Source organism: Cyprinodon tularosa, unplaced genomic scaffold, assembly GCF_016077235.1.
Source record: "Cyprinodon tularosa strain WSP-4 unplaced genomic scaffold, ASM1607723v1 ctg505, whole genome shotgun sequence".
Lineage (NCBI taxonomy): Eukaryota > Metazoa > Chordata > Actinopteri > Cyprinodontiformes > Cyprinodontidae > Cyprinodon > Cyprinodon tularosa.
Genome location: NW_024039236.1, coordinates 343,749 through 364,135, shown reverse-complemented (window position 1 = coordinate 364,135; position 20,387 = coordinate 343,749). Strand labels below are relative to the sequence as shown.

The following is a 20,387-nucleotide window of genomic DNA, read 5'->3' as shown; positions in this document are numbered from 1 at the left end:
AGTGACACCACAGCCAGATCAGAGGTTGGGGAAGGAAGGGAAATCTGTTGCAGAGATGTTGGGAGCCCCCCAACTACAAACCGAACACCAAAGAGCAGAAAGCCCTGGAGAACCCAGTGGCAAAGTGGATTGGGCGTTCTGACCTGCCTGCAACGACCATTGAGGATGAAGACTTTGTGGATATGATGAAACAAGCCGACAAAAGGTTCAATGTGTGCAGTGGGATATAAGTTAAAAAGAGAATCAGTGTGTGAAGTTCTATTCTGCACAGTGTTAGATAAATAAAATAGAGGAAAAGCAGTGTGTGGTGAAGTTTTATTATTTAAAGCGTTGACTAAAATTATAAAAATGACTAAAATTTGACTAAGACTAAAATTGATTTTCGTCATTTAGACTAAGACTAAAACTAAATTGGGAAGGCAATGACTAAATATGACTAAGACTAAAATTGATTGTTGTCATTGTGACTAAGACTAAATGAAATAAAACTGACGAAATTAACACTGCTGTGGAAAGTATCCGTAGTGTCTGACATTGTGCCCATCCTCTGCCTGTTGTTAAATGAAATGCATGTGTTGGCTGATTAGGGAGTGTATGTGACGGCGCACAGAAGCGGAAGCAGATGGATGTGTGGGCGGCTTCTTCACAGCTCCTCCGTTCATGCAGAGAGGGAGATAGATCATAAGAATAGTATTCAGGAGAAGATGATCTACCAATGGAGTCCTGCTTCGCTTCCTGATCTGTTTACAGCTAAATCAAAAGTTTGTCCATTCCAACCCCTCCTGCAGACCTCTCTCTCTTCAGCACCTCCTCCCCTACTGCTCCCATAAACGCATCACCCACCCTGCCAGGAGTCAGTTAGAGGTTGAGGCGCTCTTCTCTCCTTCTCCTTTCTTCGTTTATCCGAGGCCATGATCTCCATCTGCCTCAAACCTCAACTGCCACTTTTTGCACAGATGCGCATACGAACCCTTTTCACCAACTAGCAGATGATAGCAGAGACTGTTAGTCATGGTTCGAGTTTTATGCCCTTAGAATGTCAAAATCCAAACATCTGACCTTGAAGTCATTTTAGGATTGTTTAATAGACACAGAGAAACCCTCCCCACCCTCACTTTGCTGCTTATTTCTGCTCTTAATTTTGATTACAATTAACAGCAACAGATTTACTTTTAATCCTTTGTTTGATCAATTTGGGTAACTTTCCTTATATCAGCACATCATTATCTCAGTATAAAGATATTTGCCCCTTATTAATCTGAAACTTGGATAAACATGCTACTGTAGATAAACATATATAGAAGCAGCACAGTTAAATCTGTGGTCTCTAGCATTGTGTCCACAGCTTCTCCATCCACAGTGTGAAGAACAGCGTGGGAGGATTTAGCTAATTAGCAGCAGAGGAAGTACAGGAATACTGACTGACCTCCAGCAGATGATTCTAGTTTCATTTTGTAAAATCTTTTTTCCCTGTGGATGAAAAGCTGCTGCCAAGGATGAAACCACCACTATTAGGCTACGTTACCACAGTCATTTCAAGTTTTGCTTAAATCGGATCCTTTTGATGATGTGGTCTTTTATACTGCTAATTAAATGTGACCTTTATCAGATTTCAGTTAAATCAAGCTTAGTTAAAAAGGTAAAAGTGGAAATCGATATCTCTGTGCTTCCTAAACTGATCCATGACTAGTTGAACAAGTTGGCCTAAACACAAGCCGCTCTTTGAGAAGCACAGGAGTGTCTGCTGCTTCCTCTTTGGTGCTTGTCCAGGTGCTGAGCTAAGCAAAGCAGCTGCTCTAATGGCTGCATCCAGACAAAAATCTTTTTTTCTGCCTTCATCTGAGCCCCTTAAGATTTTTATTAGATTTAGTAAAACTAAACAGGTTTGTCTGTGATATTATAACTGTGACATTAAAAGTCAATATTAAATCTATTGTGGATCATTTCACACTCCTTAGCGAACAGAGCAGACCGTATCATGGTCAGTATCATCATTAGCAAAGAGGGAAGGTAGGAAAGAAGCAGCACAACTATTAATAATTTGTGAAGCAATCAATGCTGCTGCTGCTGCAGAGAGACATTTGACTGACATCAATATTCTTTGGGTTAACGCTGTAAAAACACTGTGTGAAACTTAAGCATCATGGTTTACTTAAAGATTTTTAGAGGAGAAGTCAGGTCAGCCAGGAATAATCAATGGATCATTATTTATACCTAAAACTCATCCCTTCACAGTCATTTTAATGAATTTAGTGTTAATCAGTAAAAAAAATTAAAAATAGTACTTATTATAGCAATCACGGCATCTTGGAGCGGCCATTTTTGCCCAAATATAGTAACCCCTCCCCCCTGCCATCTTCCAGCAGTGACGTCACGGTGCGGTAAGCCTAGCGCCATTCTCCCCGCTTCACCATTGAAATTCACCAGAGCTATAGTGAAACTGACAATGCCAACGTGCATGGCAGCTGGATGCTGGAATACATCGGTTAAAGTGGAAAAAAAAGAGTTATTCCACCTTTCTGATTCCTGATCCTCCATGGACGGGTTGGTCGTTGGATCGCCAACTTGAAGAGGGAGGATTTGCCATCGAACTTCTGGCCAGAGAAAAAACCCGTAATATGTAGCCAACATTTGGAAGAAGAATGTTTTCAAGATGACTTGGATAATAGCGCGTTGTGACAAACACCAGATACAGCACTGGGACTTGATCAACAGCCGATACCGCACCGTGACGTCACTAACCAGTAGGTGGCAGTAGTGTTCTTTGACAAACATGGATGCCTCCAGTAAAGCACATTCACATGAAAATTACTCTTAATTAAAAACACTGATCAATTATTGAACAGGATGGAATCATTTCATATTTAAAGTCATTTCTGAAGTTTAGATTCTGAATATGACCAGACTTTTCCTTTAAAACTTTTGGGTTTAAAAGGAAACCTTGTCTCTTTTCAGGGGCTGCATTCTTCAAAGTAGCCAGAGTTTAGGTGCACTCATCACGCAGTGTCCAAGGCGAGGTGGTGAATTTACATAGAATCCCTGTGTAAAAGGAGCAGGGGAGGGCGGTAAGGCGTCCAGTATGGAATCCTGCGAAGTGAAGGCGTTCACTACTCCGCTCTCACCTCGTGCTACTTAATAAAGCTGAGATGTTGATCAGGTGATCACTGAAGTTAAAAAACCTGACCTTTTCTATTAAATCTATTCAAATTTTCTATTACAATTGTAGCGGGCAGTGGTGGCCTAGTGGTCAGGGCATAGAGCTTGGAATCCTGAGCTTCTGAGTTCAAGTCCCACTTTCACAGACTGCCACTCTGGGTCCCTGAGCAAGACCCTTAACCCCACACTGCTTCCCGGGCGCCGCACAATGGCAGCTCACTGCTCCCCAAGGGGATGGGTGCAGTCGAGACAAAGCGTTTTTCAGTAGATGTTTAATAAAGAGGAATTATGTTGATGAGGGATTAAATAAGGAATGCTCTAAAGAGGTATTTAAAGGAAAATGCTGTTCTTTTTACATTGGTCCCTTGAGTTTACATTATTACATCATGTTCTACTCACCCATATTACTTTTGTGTCATTTGGAGCCGTTCTGAAGATATTCCATTACGTTATATCCAAGTAACATCTTCCTATGGGCAACGTCTTGAAGGCACAAACTAAACTGTTCATAATTTATTATTTGTGGTACGCCAGCATTCATAACATGTAGGCCAATCACTGTCCCCCAGACATCCAAGGTTATATTTTTTATATTTATATCTTTTAAAAACAAAGTGGAGTGTGTATGACGTCATCCGGCTACCGTTCATTGATCCTGTCCGCTGAACTGCTGCTAGTTTTCCTCACATGCCTGGAAGATGTCTAGTGCTGCTACCACAGATGATCTCGCTCTCTAAATGGAATTGAACGATTCAGATTAGCTAGAATGAATAGAAGGGCTAGAGCGTAGCCGCCTGTGGCCTGGGCTGCCTGTTACGCCTCCAGTCCGGCGGGCTGATGGGGTGTAAAAGGGCTTGAATGAAGTGAATGTGGTGCATTAGATGCAGAACTGAAACTGTACTGGACTGTGTGTTTGTCTTAGTGTCAGTACCTCAGCTTAAGCCCTTCAGAGCAAAAGCACTTTAAAATACTTTATAGGGGTTATTCACTATGTGTATTTTTTTTTTATCTGATTATCCAACTTTATTACCTCTGCAATGGTTGTAAGCTGCTGCTCTTTTGCAGATAATCCTTGAAAATGTATCATTTATGCTTTGGTTATGCAAGTCAAGAGCTCTAGTTTACTTCTGGGTTTAGATGCATTGTTGTTCTTTTAATGAAAGCATGAAAGCTGTGCTGCAACATAACAATGGAAAGTCATCGAGTTTAAAACTTTCTGTAGATTATGTCATTTAAAAGCGTCAGGTTGTTGCGTTGTTCTCAGCGTTAGCTGGAAGCGATTCGGTTTGGTTCATTCCTGATAAGATAGTCAAGTTGAAAAGCATTTTTTACACTAATTCAATCATGAATAGGCTACATTTTCTCCTTCTTCCACAACTGTGGGAAGTGATTCCCTTAGGGGGCACCAGAGCTTTTCACCAGGCATAGTCACGGTGACGTGCATTCCTTAATACAATCACGCAGCTATGGAGTGTTATTAGTTCCATTATAGGAATTCTGTTTTGTTTTCGAAAACGTTTATTTCCATTTTTATTTCAGAAACTTTTTTCATACTTTTTTTTGTTTAATGACCTTTTTTTCAAATTTGATAAATTGTTTTCTTTTATTTTTATTCTAATTTATCTTATTTAGATTGAGATTTATGAATTACAAAAACAGCAAAATTACTCTCAAAACTTTTTTTTGGTTTGAGAAGCTTTTCAAAGTTTTAGTTTCAGATGATTTTTTTATTTCCTTTTTTGAAATATGATCTTTGCTTGCAGCACTAACAGACCAATATAGAAGAGAAAGTATCACCAACAGAGCTACTGCTCAATTTTTTCATAAAGTAAAATAGTTTCTAAACGCTGCCAGATTAATTTTAAACAGGTGCAAAAAAGTCTGAAAACAGAAATAACAATCAGAGGAAATGTGAAAAGGGGAGAAAATGGTTTTCTGACAGCGTTGTACTCCGTATTAGCATGAGGACTTGCACAGCTTACCTTGTATGGGTTTCTGTTAGGCATGTGTTAAATCATCTGGGTCAGCGTCCTCACAAGTATAGGATTTGAATGTGTGTTAGCCTCAAGGGCCTGCAGAGTGTCACTCGGCGGCCGCCGTGTGCTTTCTGTCATCGAGAACAGATAAAACACAATGTCCTCCCTGTTCCCTCTCTTTGGCTTTGTCTTCTCTGTCAATCTTTCTGGGATTTCTTTTTTGTCCAACTCTTTGATTTGTTCCAACACCCAGGCAGCTGCTGATGTGTTTCAGTGAGCCGTTAATGTTACATGTCAGTAAACCACTGTGCAGGTTTTATATTTTGTCCTGCTAAAGGGTTTAGGACTCTTACCCTCTTCTCCTTTAACCACTTTTCAAACTGTAATTTAAATGTTTAAAATGCTGTCAATGTTGGAAACATCAAATGAGAAATGAGAATAAAAAATTGTAGACGATAAATGGTTGAAACCTTGCATGCACATTTGTCACGATTGACCTCAGAGAAACTGCACTATTACACCTCCAGTCCAGCAGGTGGCAGTAGTAAGAATGAAGAATCTTCCTTTATCTCTAGTGCTGACCAGTAAATCTCTAAGCTTTAAAAGTTTGATATTTCCTTTTTTTCAATCAGCCTCGATTAACCGTCTGATTCATTTCAAATAAACAATATAAAATAATGCATACACTTATTTTCTTTATTATTATATTCACCCGGTAAATCTCATATATCTACAGCACAAACAACTGTTTTTAGTCAAAGTCTTACTTATCAAAGATCATGTCCATGTAAGTATATATTTGTATCAAGCGTCCCCACAAGCCAACAGAAATCGTGAAAAATAAAAATAAAATGTTAATTTATACACGTGTATAAATGGTTACGCTCTACTAAATTAGGTTAGCATGAAGAGCCAGTTTTAGAATGGATATTTCTTGTTTCTATGAGGAAAAGATCTTTGTCAGATTATTACTCCATTCCATCCAAATATTTTTATACTATAGCAAAATTGTTTAGAATTAATACCTAAAGTAAGTTACAATCTCAAACAAATTTCTACAAATTATTACATTTTATATTTTGGCGCTCTCAAAATGTCCACATATCTCCTGGTTTCTAATCACTTTAAAGGTATAGAGGAGGATCTTATATTTCCTGGTGGATCATCTAAATCATTGGTCCTCCAAACTGTCAATCATTCTAGTAATATGTTTACATAAGGCCGTCCTACATGCTCGTCCCGTTAGCTATCTTTTTTCTTTCCGGTGTATGTCTGTGGTGAGCTGCGGTTTCAGACCGTCATTGAAGTTCACCTTTCTCACCGTGGTTCTTTGAAGGGTCGTAAGAGGAAAAACTGTCTACGAAGTGTATGAGAAGAAAAGAAAGGCCTCAGAAAAGGCAGATATATTCAGTTCAATTCAGTTTGTTCCTATAGCGCCAATTCACATTATGTCATCTCAGGTAACTTTCCAGTTCACCAGATCATCCAGTCAAATTGATTCAAAGTTTTCTATCTAAGGAAAACCAGTTGATTGCATCAACTCATTGAATCTTCAGCAATCCCTCACACTAAGCATGCTTGTAGCGACAGTGGAGAGGAAAAACTCCCTTTGAACAGGAAGAGACCTCCAGCAGAACCAGGCTCAGTGTGAGCGGCCATCTGCTGAGGCCCACTGGGGTTCAAGGAGACAGAAGCAGAGACACAAAAAGCAACTGATATATCCCAGAATTCTTTGCGCGAAGAGATCTCCAATTCAAAGCATTATGGGATTTGTGTCACAGCAGCCCACAGTTGCCATAGGCTGTCGCTACCTGACAGTGCCAACTGATAACAAAGATGCTGCAGGCACATCATTGTGGACCCACAGGGGAAGTGAAGGGATTTAGGGGTTAGGGTGGACATTCTGACACAGTAAGCTTGTATGAGCTATGAGAGCAGCAACGTTTAAACACAGTGTGCATGAGGAGAAATGGGCTCGTACATGCTCTCACACATGCCTTTCTTTTAAATTGAAGAGGGCGTGTCTTTTAGAAAATTTGAGAAAATCCTCCACAATACCTTTAAGTCACCACAGACAAATGTAGGCAGCAGGCAGTCCCAGAGCCTATGGTCAGTCTCTCTTGAGATTTCCACTGCTGCTACTGACCGGTTAGCTTTGCAGCCAGATGGGTCTATCAAAGGGACTCTACAAAAAGAAAGGCATGTTTTTAATATGCCAAAAAGAAAACATTTAGAAAACTCTCATAAACTATGGAGGAAGGTACTCTAAACAAAGGAGGCCAAAACTGAACTGCCACAAAGGAAAATGCTATATCATACATAGGCCCAGCACCTCTCACCCTAAGATGACATGAAAACTGGTCCTAAACAAGAGAACCATGGATGATGCTGAAGACAGAAAATCAGACAGGGATAATCTGGAGTAAATCCTGAGTTATTCAGAGGTTCACAATGAACTGGAGGCTTTCAGTGGTTTAAAGTGGAACATCTAGGTATGTTGGAAAGGCCTTGTCAAAGTCCTGACTTTAATCCAAACGAGAATCTTTGGTTAGAAGACTTGAAGATCAATGAAGATCCATGATTGAAATCCACCCAACATGATGGAGCTGGAACAGTTCTGCCTTTAAGGAACGGCTCCGAAATCCCAATTGGAAGTTGTGGTAAGCTCATAGAGACTTTCTCCAAAGCTAACTGCAGCTCCGATTGCTGCAAAAGGTGGTTCAGCCAAGTACTGACTCTCAGTCAGTCTAACGGATCTAATCACTGTGGTTTCCTGTTATTCTGTCCTATTTCTGTGTTTTCTTTCTTTGCTTTACAGTAACCAACATGAAACATCCCTAATGTTCTTGACATGTTCTGTCAATGAAATGGCTCAAACTGGCAAACCATTTTAATTCCTGTTTGTGAGGCATTAAATGCAAAGCACTGTATTTTCTAGACACATTTCCCTATACCTTTACATGTTTCATCTGCAACAAGAGCATCAGCTGAACTTAAGCCTTCTGACAGAATAAAGTGGTATATTTACTTTCAAACTCTTTTTTTATGTTATGATAGTAGTATTCATCATTGAGTGCTATATTCAAACAGGCATGGCATGGTTGGAAAAATTAACAAGAGGTGGATTTCCACTGGAATCAGTCGGCACAACTATTGTAAAATAACTGCTACTATAAAATTACCAGGGTTTTCTTTTGCATGTTCTGCTAAAAGAACACGTTTTTTTTTCAATTAAAATGGACAAAATTGTATTTATTTACTAGTTTTACCAAAAACATTTTAACAGTGTTTTTGCTGTTTCTTAATTAGATATACCTGAATCATTGATGTCCTATTATTAATATATGATATAACTACCTTACAGTCCAGTTTTATGTAAGCTTGCCTACTTTTGTTTATTTTGTATTATTATATCTAAATAAATGGACAGTTAGTTTTCTGTATTTAACCTCAGTTCAAGTATGAGAAAACAGCCGACATACGCGCTGAGAGCGATAAACAGGTCAGAGATAATCTCTGAGCTGCACAGTAATGAACAACACACATACAGACAAACACACACACAACAGGATAGGAAAATTGGATTGAAAGCTTTAACTCAATTGAAAAGGTTTTCCCTTCACCGGCCTCTTCCATGAACAACATTTTCTGCTTCTGTGTGCTCATATGCGTGTCTGTTTACTCCTTCATTTGGCCTCTTTAGGCTTTTTCTAGTACATTACTGATCCTCAAAACTGATTCAACTTTTAAGTTAAGACTGAATAGTTGGAGGAATGTTAAATGACATTTTTTACAAATAGCAACATCTTCTAGTTATATTTAGTGTATGTATGAGCATAAAAGCAGTTAATGAAATGAAGCTTAGTTAATACAAAGTCCTAACATGGGTAGAAATACAAAGCTCACTTCTATGTATTTGTGTTCATAGTGGGGCTCAATTTGATGAGGTTTTCAGATAAATATACATTTAATTAGAATCTGCATGTTCAGCCTGCAGGAATACATTCAGGCTGTCCTTCACACATGATGAAGACCATGTGGTTTATTGGTGAACCGATGTGCAGAGCCCTCTTCAGATCATCAGGTTTGTTAAGAGTTATGAGAGCGGCCATCTTTCATAAAACGTATTCACCCCTTATCTGTTCTATTGACAGGATGTTCAGGACATTATTCAAATTGATATCTGCCAATATACTAAATACAAATTTCATTTCTCGAGGTTCGCCTGCCACTCGTGTCCAATTTCAATGTCTTTCTTTGGTGATGCTGTTTTGTTGTTTAAAAAGAAAAAAGAACCATAATTGAATATCAATATTTAAGAAATAGAAATCTGTTTGCATAACTGCACACATCCTTTATGTAATCTTAGATCAACCATGATTATTTCACTTTCAGCATTGGGTCTTTTTGTCGTTTTAGGTGTAATTTACTTAAACAGAAATTTAGTTTAAAACTATTGAAAAAGTTAATGTGATTCAAGAAAGGACAGACAAAATGAAGGCAGTAAGTAATGGCAATAAAGTAAATGCATGTCTGATTCATTTTAAATAAGGAATACAGGAGAGCAGGAGCTTTGCCTGTCAATCCTTTGGAGAAGCTACTGTAGCAGCAGCTCTCACTGCTGACTGAAGACAGTAAACTCAAAGTGATTAGTGCTTTGGAATAGAAAATCTCTTTACTGCCCCACAATGTGGAAATAGTGGTGTTACAGCAGCATTACAGCAAATTGTTTAATATGCGATTAAAAGAAAAATAATTAACAGATTAACTGATGAGAAAAATAATCATTAGTTGCCGCTCTATCCATCCATGCAGGCAGGGTCCACCCTGGACAGAGAGGCAGGGTCCAACCTGGTCAGAGAGGCGGGGTCTACCCTGGACAGAGAGGCGGGGTCCACCCTGGACAGAGAGGCAGGGTCCACCCTGGACAGAGAGGCAGGGTCCACCCTGGTCAGAGAGGCAGGGTCCAACCTGGTCAGAGAGGCGGGGTCCACCCTGGTCAGGGAGGCAGGGTCCACCCTGGTCAGAGAGGCAGGGTCCACCCTGGTCAGAGAGGCGGGGTCCACCCTGGTCAGGGAGACGGGGTCCACCCTGGTCAGGGAGGCAGGGTCCACCCTGGTCAGAGAGGCAGGGTCCACCCTGGTCAGAGAGGCAGGGTCCAACCTGGTCAGAGAGGCAGGGTCCACCCTGGTCAGAGAGGCAGGGTCCAACCTGGTCAGGGAGGCAGGGTCCACCCTGGTCAGAGAGGCAGGGTCCACCCTGGTCAGAGAGGCAGGGTCCAACCTGGTCAGGGAGGCAGGGTCCACCCTGGTCAGAGAGGCAGGGTCCACCCTGGTCAGAGAGGCAGGGTCCACCCTGGACAGAGAGGCAGGGTCCACCCTGGTCAGAGAGGCAGGGTCCACCCTGGTCAGGGAGGCAGGGTCCACCCTGGACAGAGAGGCAGGGTCCACCCTGGTCAGAGAGGCAGGGTCCACCCTGGTCAGAGAGGCAGGGTCCACCCTGGACAGAGAGGCAGGGTCCACCCTCGTCAGGGAGGCAGGGTCCACCCTGGACAGAGAGGCAGGGTCCACCCTGGTCAGAGAGGCAGGGTCCACCCTGGTCAGGGAGGCAGGGTCCACCCTGGACAGAGAGGCAGGCTTCACCCTGGACATAGAGGCAGGGTCCAACCTGATCAGAGAGGCGGGGTCCACCCTGGACATAGAGGCAGGGTCCACCCTGGTCAGGGAGGCAGGCTTCACCCTGGACATAGAGGCAGGGTCCACCCTGGTCAGAGAGGCAGGGTCTACCCTGGTCAGAGAGGCAGGGTCAAACCTGGTCAGGGAGGCAGGGTCCACCCTGGACAGAGAGGCGGGGTCCACCCTGGTCAGAGAGGCAGGGTCTACCCTGGTCAGAGAGGCAGGGTCAAACCTGGTCAGGGAGGCAGGGTCCACCCTGGACAGAGAGGCGGGGTCCACCCTGGACATAGAGGCAGGGTCCACCCTGGTCAGGGAGGCAGGGTCCACCCTGGACAGAGAGGCGGGGTCCACCCTGGACAGAGAGGCAGGGTCCAACCTGGTCAGGGAGGCAGGGTCCACCCTGGGCAGAGAGGCAGGGTCCAACCTGGTCAGAGAGGCAGGGTCCACCCTGGACAGAGAGGCAGGGTCCAACCTGGTCAGGGAGGCAGGGTCCACCCTGGACAGAGAGGCAGGGTCCAACCTGGTCAGAGAGGCAGGGTCCAACCTGGTCAGGGAGGCAGGGTCCACCCTGGACAGAGAGGCAGGGTCCACCCTGGTCAGAGAGGCAGGGTCCAACCTAGTCAGAGAGGCAGGGTCCACCCTGGTCAGGGAGGCAGGGTCCACCCTGGACAGGTCTCCGCACCATCACAGGGCAATAATTGCAGCTCTACTTAAGGCTAAATTCTTATCATGTTGATGTTTAATTTAATTAAAATTTTTATCTGCAGATGCATTCTTTAAGGCTACATTGACAACGCAGCCTGAAGTGACCAAAATCCGATTTTTTTGGCCCATACGCGACCTGGATCTGATCTTTTCATGACAGTCTGAACAACACAGATCCAATTTTTTCCAATGCGACCCAGGCCACTTGGCTCTGTGGGCCTGAGTCCGATACGAATCTGATTTTTTCAAATGCAACCTGTGTCTGAACGGCCAGGTCGCAGTCATTATTACCCGACAAAGGTCACTATTCTGCTTCTTGCTATGCAGAAGTGGAAAAACAACAACCACGGCAGACGATGATGCAGAGAGCAGTATTTATGTTTAACCATCTTGGAAAGATTGAGTTTTTAAGGTTGGGAAAGATTGCAAGAAATTCTCCAGCACTACCATCCATGTTTACTTCCGTTAACAGAGCAGGCTGGCCTGTGACGTCATTGCGTCTTCTACTGCACATGTGGGACACTTAGGTTGTATAAATGCAATTCAAACAGGGGATCGCATGCAAGTCCCATATATTTGGAAATGTGAATGGCAATGCAAAAAAATGGGAACTCACAAAAAAATCCAATTTGAGCAGCAAGGCGTGTGTAAACATTGCCTTTGTTTGAAATACAGTGAAGAAATTCAAACCCTCCTTGTCTCTCAGGCCTTCCTTTGCACTCTGAGAGAAGTTAAAGATTAAAGATATTTAATATTTGAGGGGAGTGGCGGCCTAGTGGTTAGAGTTCGATCCCCCACTCCCACAGACTGCCACTCTGGGTCCCTGAGCAAGACCCTTACCCCCACACTGCTCCCCGGGGGCCGTACAATGGCAGCCCACTGCTCCCCAAGGGGATGGATTAAATGCAGAGAATTCATTTCCCTCTTGGATTATTAAAGTATGTTTAAAAAAATAAAAATAAAAGTGTCCAAAAGCCCATAGATTTTTTTCTCTCTTATTAAACGTTAGATTATCTTTTTAAAAGTAAAATTGCACAACATCTGCATATCCTTCCTGTACACTATGACCTCCAACAGATCTGAAGGACAGGGACAGCGACTGAACTTGAGTCTTGTACGTCAAAGTTACCTTCTCCCAGCAGAAGCAGTGGACACGCACCCAGAGCTCCTTTCCTTCCTTATTTTTTATTTTGATTACGTAGAGACCCCTGCACCTGTGAGTCTGCGCCTGCTCAGTGAGCCAGAGGGGACTGGAGAGGAAAGGAGTCGCTGTGTGTCGGTGTTGCCATATCTGCAGATTTATTAGAAAAAGATAATGCTTCTTGCTTTTAAATCCCTCAGCCGTGACAACAGAGCCCAGCTCCACCTCTCTTGTCAGACTGTGGTAATATTCTGCCTCGCTCATCTGTCCATCTGCCACAACAACTTCCTTCCTTCCGTTCCTACCAGAAAATGCAGATGGATGAGAATCATTATCTTATTAAACCTAAAAACCTTTTGCAGCGCACCATCCTGCTTTGTGTTTGCAGCTGCAAAGCAGACAGCTTGGCTCGCTGTTCTGGAGTGAATGAAAGAGTTTAAGCAATAAAAACTAACCCCCCCACTCAAACACACACTTTGATGTGGAAACAAACTTTCTCCGTCCTCCCCCTCATCCATCCTCTAAGTTCCTCTCTCACCGTTTGCATCACAGAACCCACGCTGGTTCACATTCGGCGCACCACGTCTTCTCTTGATGCTGCTCACTTGTGAGCGCGTTAGTACATGCCGTGGGCGGTGCAAACTTCTGCTGGAGAGACTTGGCCTGTAGATTGTCTCACAAACATGGAGACTTCTGCTTATGTCTCCTGGTGTGTCTTTGCCTTTTATTCCTAACCCTCTATTTTGATTCCTCTAAATGTGCGTTGACAGGATATGTGTGAACCACTAGATCACTGCAGTGAAACAAAAAAAACTCAGACTTTTTTAAAACTTTCTTCTATGTGTTGCCTCATGTGTTGTTAGTGACTGTATTAGGCTTTAGGTCCTGACATGTCAGCATAGGGGTCTTGCTTCCCACAGTGGTTTTACTGCACGTGTTGCTTCTGGAAAGAAAACTACTCTTTCAATATGAGGTGTCAGGTGGTTGATTGCATCATCTGAAAGACTTGATGGGAAAAATACTAGCTATACATTTCCATACTGCACAATAGACACTATGTTAGAGAAGAAGCAACGCAGAGGCTTGGAGTTTGGCAGACTGTGTTTGATCTGTTTTTAAATAACAGTTAGATGTCTTACTGACTGTCCTCCAAGGTGTAATTACCGTAGGAGCGCCGAGTGGACCTATAGACCCCTCACCAAGTCATAGCCTACTTCTATTGCTATTGCTATGTGTTATTTCGTATCCAGGAGAAGGTTTCCTCTCAGATATTTAAAAAAAATAATGCAACAGTTTTTGGCCTTTACTTAATCAGATGTAGTTACTTTAACAAATTGCTTTATGTCCTGCCCTGCTAACATGAAACTATGATGAAGTAAATGCCAAAAATGGTTGCATTATTTTTTCTCAGTGTGGATAAAAAAGTGGAAAATAAATAAACTGGAAGAGTATCTGAACTCCTGTTCAGGTTAGATTTTATTTCAGAAACATGTTTTCTTTCTTACATTTTGACCTGAATGGTGAATGGGATGACCCTAACCTCTAATTAGAAATGTGCTTCTTCGTTGGGTTTCTGTCCTTGTCATAGCGCTATGCTTGAGATGTAATTCTTTTAGTTTTTCTTGTAAATATCATGTCTTTCTTGACCTGCTCACCTGAGTGAAGTTGCCCCCCCACCTTATTCAAATCAGACAAAATTGGTGTCAAATGTTTGTGCTATGTTTGTGCAGCAGACATTTTGGTTTGTGCCGCTATCGTTCTAAAGATATAAAGAAATATTTCTACAGGTCATCAAAGGTCAACCAGCCCCCCCACCTTCTTCAAATCAGATGAAATGGATGTCAATTAACTCAGCTCCGTTTGTGCTGGTTTGTGCAGCAAAAATTGTCGTTTGTGGTGCTTTGGCTTTGAAGATATTAATGAAAATGTAAAGGTCAAAAGGTCAACCAGCCCCCCAACCTTCTTCAAATTAGACAAAATTGGTGTCAAACGTTTGTGCTACGTTTGTGCTGGTTTGTGCAGCAAACATTTTCGTTTGTGCCGCTTTCATTTTAAAGATATAAAGAGATGTTTCTAGAGGTCATCAAAGGTCAACCAGCCCCCCCACTTTCTTCAAATCGTCAAATCCAAAACAGCACAAACGAAACTTTTTGCTGCACAAACCAGCACAAACGGAGCTGAGTTAATTGACATCCATTTCATCTGATTTGAATAAGGTGGGGGGGCTGGTTGACCTTTGATGACCTCTAGAAATATTTCTTTGTATCTTTAAAACGATAGCGGCACAAACGAAAATGTTTGCTGCACAAACCAGCACAAATGTTTGACACTAATTTTGTCTGATTTGAAGAAGGTGGGGGGGCCAACTTCACTCAGGTGACCTGACCTCCTCTGACCTACAGCTGAGATCCTTCCCATCCACCTTGAACTCCTGTACAGGTAGAATTATGGCATTTTGATTTAAATCTAAATATCTGATTAGTACTGCAGACGTACAGCTGAGGCATGAAGTCCTTTAGGTATTTAGAGAAGAGAGTTTTTTGTTAATATTATCCAGGTTAACTGGTGTCTTAATCATAGATATATAAAATAGCCAATTAAATAGCCAAAAGTGTGTCTGAATGACTTGAGTAGAACAACTTTAGGATTATCGATCTCCTTTAGGAAGAAGCAATCTTTAGCCAGAAAAAAGGGCTATAAAAAGGAAAACAAGCTTTTGCAAAAACTGCAAAGTGCAGAGCTGCGTGTCTGTGGCGTTATCTCTGAGTCAGGGCTAAAGTCTGATAAAACTTCTTTCCTGTCAAGGACTACAGTTAAGAGAATGTGTTCTCTGTGTCTTCATGAGGGGAACCTGGTCATCTTTTATGTGTCAACTCTTGATGGAAAAGATAACGGTGCAAGAAAAACCCTGAGAAAAGATTTTACTGAGGACGGCTTTGTGTGAAGTTAAATGGTGGATCTCTCCTCTGTGTTCCTTAATTTAGGTCGTCATGATGCTCCCTGTGCTGAACCACTTCTCTCTGTTAATCAAAGGTTCAGCTTCTGTTTAGGACACTGCTTTTCTTACCATTCAATGTTCTCTGTTGGAGTAAGCTCAAACTCAGTCTCAGTGCTAGTTGTGGTTTCTGAGTGAAATTGTTTTGAATTAGTTTTGCAAACCCACATAAATCATTAGTTTGACACATGATGCGACTTTGACATCATTTTTCTATTTCTTCCTTTGTGTGCAGATTGATCTGGAGCCAGAGGGGAAAGTCTTTGTTGTTATTGACCTTTCAGGCTCTTCCAGTGAAGGTAAGCGCGCCTTAACATCGAATTACATTCATCCTGATGGAGCCTAATGAGAAGAATACTGCTGATAATGTTTTTCACATTTAAGCTTTGATTTTGTTTGTAGCTGTTACCTTTTTTATATAAAGCTAAACAGTCACAGCCACTTTCAGAAGCATGCACAATGAAAACGTGCAACATGCTGCAGCAACTTTCAGATTCCACTGACTCACCCAGGCGTTGCGTGGGTTTATACATCATGTCCTGTTGGAACTCTAACAATGAAATATTTTCATTAAACCACAAAATCGGTCAATAGACTTTTTTTTTTTTTTTTACAAGGAAGTTCAGTGTTTTTAGACATAAATTTTTTTTAACGATATTTCTAAAAGACCCTGTTAAGGTTTGTGGGGCTTTTTTTAAACTTGAATTTCTCAAACTGAATAGGTTGCAATGGTCATTAAGGAGGAAATACATTTTGTAAAACATATTTTTTTTTTTTATCAGAATCGGGCCCGTTTTGTCTAGTTTGAGACAGTCCTGCCTTTACCCAAGCAGTGACATCTTAAAACTTCTTCAAGAGAGCAGAACATTTTCTGGTTTCCTATTTACTCCATTCTAGGGAGTTTTAAATTATTGTTTCTCTTAAATAAAACAGATTTTTGAAAAGTCCAGTAAGTAACAACCAGATATTCCTATTAACCAACAAATTACACAAATTATAATTAAGAAACTGAATTTTCACTTCAATTAAAAAATATATATATTGGGGGGGGTTTTTTCAGTTAAAAAGTTTTTATACTTGGATGGGGTCGTTTTTCAATCGTATCGAAAATCTTATATCACAAGACTGCAGCTGAAACTATTTTTTTGCATCACATGAATCAGGTGATCTGCAGCTGGACCTTACTGTCTTGTAGAAGCAGTCGGAGGATGATGGCGCCCTCTAGAGCCGTGGCTAATATATGGATATATCTCTTGCATTAACACCTGCCGCTTCCATGTTGTTTTCACATCATGTATACACACGTAAAGGTGTACAACTTTAATTTTATATGTTTTTTTTTTCATGGAAATACTGCAATTGCAAAACTTAGATCATTTGTAATGGAAACGCAGCTTATGTCTGACATTGTCTAAAACCAAACATCTGTCTCATATAACATACCACTTGTTAATTCTCCACAAGCTCTGAGACTTTCAGACTTCAATGCTCTTTGATGTATAGTTCAAAGATACATTTTTTGCTTTTCTGCTCATAATTTTAAGATCTTTTTGCATAGTAATACTATTTGTTATTTTAACATAGAAAAATGATCTACTAATTGTTTGCATGCATAAAACATGTGCAAAGCTGATCTACTAACAAGCCACAGCAGTGAGCATCAAAATGTTCTCGTTTCTGCCAACTGTCCGCCTGCACTTTGCCAAAGAACAGTCAGTTTTCCTCTACTTGTCTGTTGGTTCCACTCTAGCTGATTATTTCATACATCTGAGAAAAAAATGTTTTAATTTTTGTAAAATACATAAATATTAACACCGCTAGTAAACCACAGCATCCAGGTCAAAACCCTTGAAATTCTAAATGACTGTGTTTTTATCGTGCATATTTATTTTCATTTCTATGTTAAATGGAAACACAGCTAATGTTGCAGGACATTTAATTCTTCAGGTTATCTGGTGATTTTTTTGAATGATGCAAGCTCAAATCTGGAGGTTTGTTCACAAACATGACAATCCATTTTTTCCCCACTTAAACTGTTCAATGCCGACCCTCAACCAACACACAGCCATATTAAAGTTTAAGGCGGGATGTACAGCTGTTTGGAGCAGGGCCGGAAATCATTTGATTAAGAAATAAAGACAATTTCATTTAAAAGAAGAAAAAAAAATAAAACTTCATTATCATATTTCAGATTCAAAACTATTGTATTTATAAGGGATAAAAATTCATCTAGTTGGTTGGCCGTCACATTTGCATGTTCCAATTAAGGGTAAATACTCTTACTGATACTGATTTTAAAAATCCTTTACTCATCTGCAGCTCAGTCTTTTGCAGTGCAAACTGTAGTAGGCGAGCACCAGGTGTGCTTCACCGTCTTTTTGTCCCTGTTTCTCCAGACTTGGAAATGAAATTTTTAAATAAAAAATGTTTATTCATACGGCTGCAACCTTTGAATATGTATTGATGCCAAATGAATTTGACGCCCTTGTTCTAAACGTCTTCTTTTGAAATATAATAATCTGGATCATTTTAGAGTTTTAATGCAAATGTGATCAGAACACAGCCTCAAAGAGAACTTATTATGATCTTCATCTGTGTGCTTGTAGAAAGGAGAGAGAGAGAGGAAGGGTGGGTGTTGATAAATTGATTAGTAAAGTTCTCTAACAGATCGTTGAAGAATCAGCAAGAGGTCAGCTCAGGTTGACAGCTGTTGTTTTAGCCTGATTTTTGTTTACATGACTTTTTTCTGCTCCTTTTAATGCGTGCCGCTCCGTCCATAATGTTTGCTGCAGACACAAGTATGATCTGCTGAAATCGCAGCCATTACTTGAATGTGTTTGCGTTGCAGGGAGCAGATGGCAGAGAAGTTTGTCCAATGAGCTGCATGCAGCCCATTAACTTTAATACACTCATATAAACATACAAACACACCAGGCTGAAAAACTCTTACCTTTGGTTAAAAGCACTTGAAGCACTTTTGGCCCAGCTGTTCTCAGAGTTAGGGCTTCATTAAACCTGCTGCAATGGATTCATGTGGATTACTCATATGCAACATATTGCAAATCCAATACTGTGCAGCCATTTAAATATGCATTATATATACTGTAGGGCTGAAACAACTAATTGGACAAATCGTGATTAATCGATTATAGAAATAATCACCAACTGTTCGTTAACAGGGGTGTAGAGACTCTAAAACGTGTCTTTAGCTGACAGAGCGTCACACTTAGAGCAGGAATTAAACCGAGATTGTAAGAAAATTTACATTTAGGATAAAATAAACATTTTCTTCTGTCAATATTCTCTAACCAGAACTCTTCAAGTGGAAAAGTTTTAGTTTCACCATGTTTAATTTTATAAAAAAATCTTGCATTGATTTGCTAAATATTGTTAGAGGCAGCCTTAAATATAGTCATAGTGGTAATAATAGAATAGTTTATATATATAATGTATATAGTATAGTATAGTATAGTATAGTATAGTATAGTATAGTATAGTATAGTATAGTATAGTATAGTATAGTATAGTATAGTATAGTATAGTATAGTATAGTATAGCATAGTATAGCATAGCATAGCATAGTATAGTATATTATAGTATAGTATAGTATAATATAGTATGGCAATACTCTATATATTGCCATAGTGAAAAATAAATCCTAGAGGAAACTCTGCCTATTATATATTTTTGAAGTCTTGATATCTAAAGCCTAAATTAAAATTTACAACACACTGATTGGAAAAATCTAAAGTAGCATATTTGTTTCATAAATTCACACTGGTAGATGATGAATAAAGAATCCAGATCTAAAACTCAGTAGAGAAAAATAACGCTGATATCCTTCATTTGGGGTTTGGAGATTCTGTAACTCATATAATCCTATATGGACTAAACTGTCATGAAAAGGGACTGATTGACCCAGTATTCAAGGAGAGAGAGTCAGTAGGCAAGTTCAAAATGTTTATTAAATGAAGAGAAACAAAACTAAAGTGGAGCTGCTAGGATCTGTGGCACGTGGTGACTGCAGGTGGGTGGCGGGGCACCCCCCAATCTCAGACACTCTGTTAGTGGGAGAAACACAGGTAAGTGACCACGATCGTCAGACAGAAGATGATTATCTTAGTTGGTCATCTACCTGGTTTAAAAGTCCAGTCCATCTCCTTGGAAAGGGGCGCAATCCAGCCGCTGGATCGATCGATCGATCGATCGATCGATCGATCGATCGATCGATCTATCTATCTATCTATCTATCTATCTATCTATCTATCTATCTATCTATCTATATATATATCTATCTATATATATATATATATATATATATATATAGATAGATATATATATATATATATATATATATATATATATATATATATATATATATATATATATATATATATATATATATATATATATATATATATATATATCTATCTATATATATATATATATATAGATAGATATATATATATATATATATATATATATATATATATATATATATATATATATATATATATATCTGTCATGATTGCTTTAATGTCAAACCCACATGCAGAACACAACGGAGGCTGGGTAAAAGTTTAACAGAGTTTATTAAAGATGTTGATGCACAAAATCATGAACTTGATCTGGAACAGGTCCGGGTTGGGTTCACTGAAGTCTGCAGAGATGACAGTTTGATTAGCTGGGCAGGCAGATGATTAATGAGTCCTTTTAGATAATTCTGATTCTACCTTGAT

General features: G+C 40.3%; 1 protein-coding gene across 2 annotated transcripts in view; it reads left to right on the top strand.

The window, feature by feature from the left end:
• Positions 1 to 20,387, top strand: part of LOC119795240 (protein kinase C epsilon type-like) — a 151,946-nt gene that overhangs the window by 49,693 nt on the left and 81,866 nt on the right. For both annotated transcript variants that reach the window (XM_038303131.1, XM_038303132.1), the window contains exon 2: positions 15,884 to 15,947. In XM_038303131.1, coding sequence (XP_038159059.1) covers positions 15,884 to 15,947 — 64 coding nt within the window. The remainder of the gene's footprint in view (positions 1 to 15,883; positions 15,948 to 20,387) is intronic.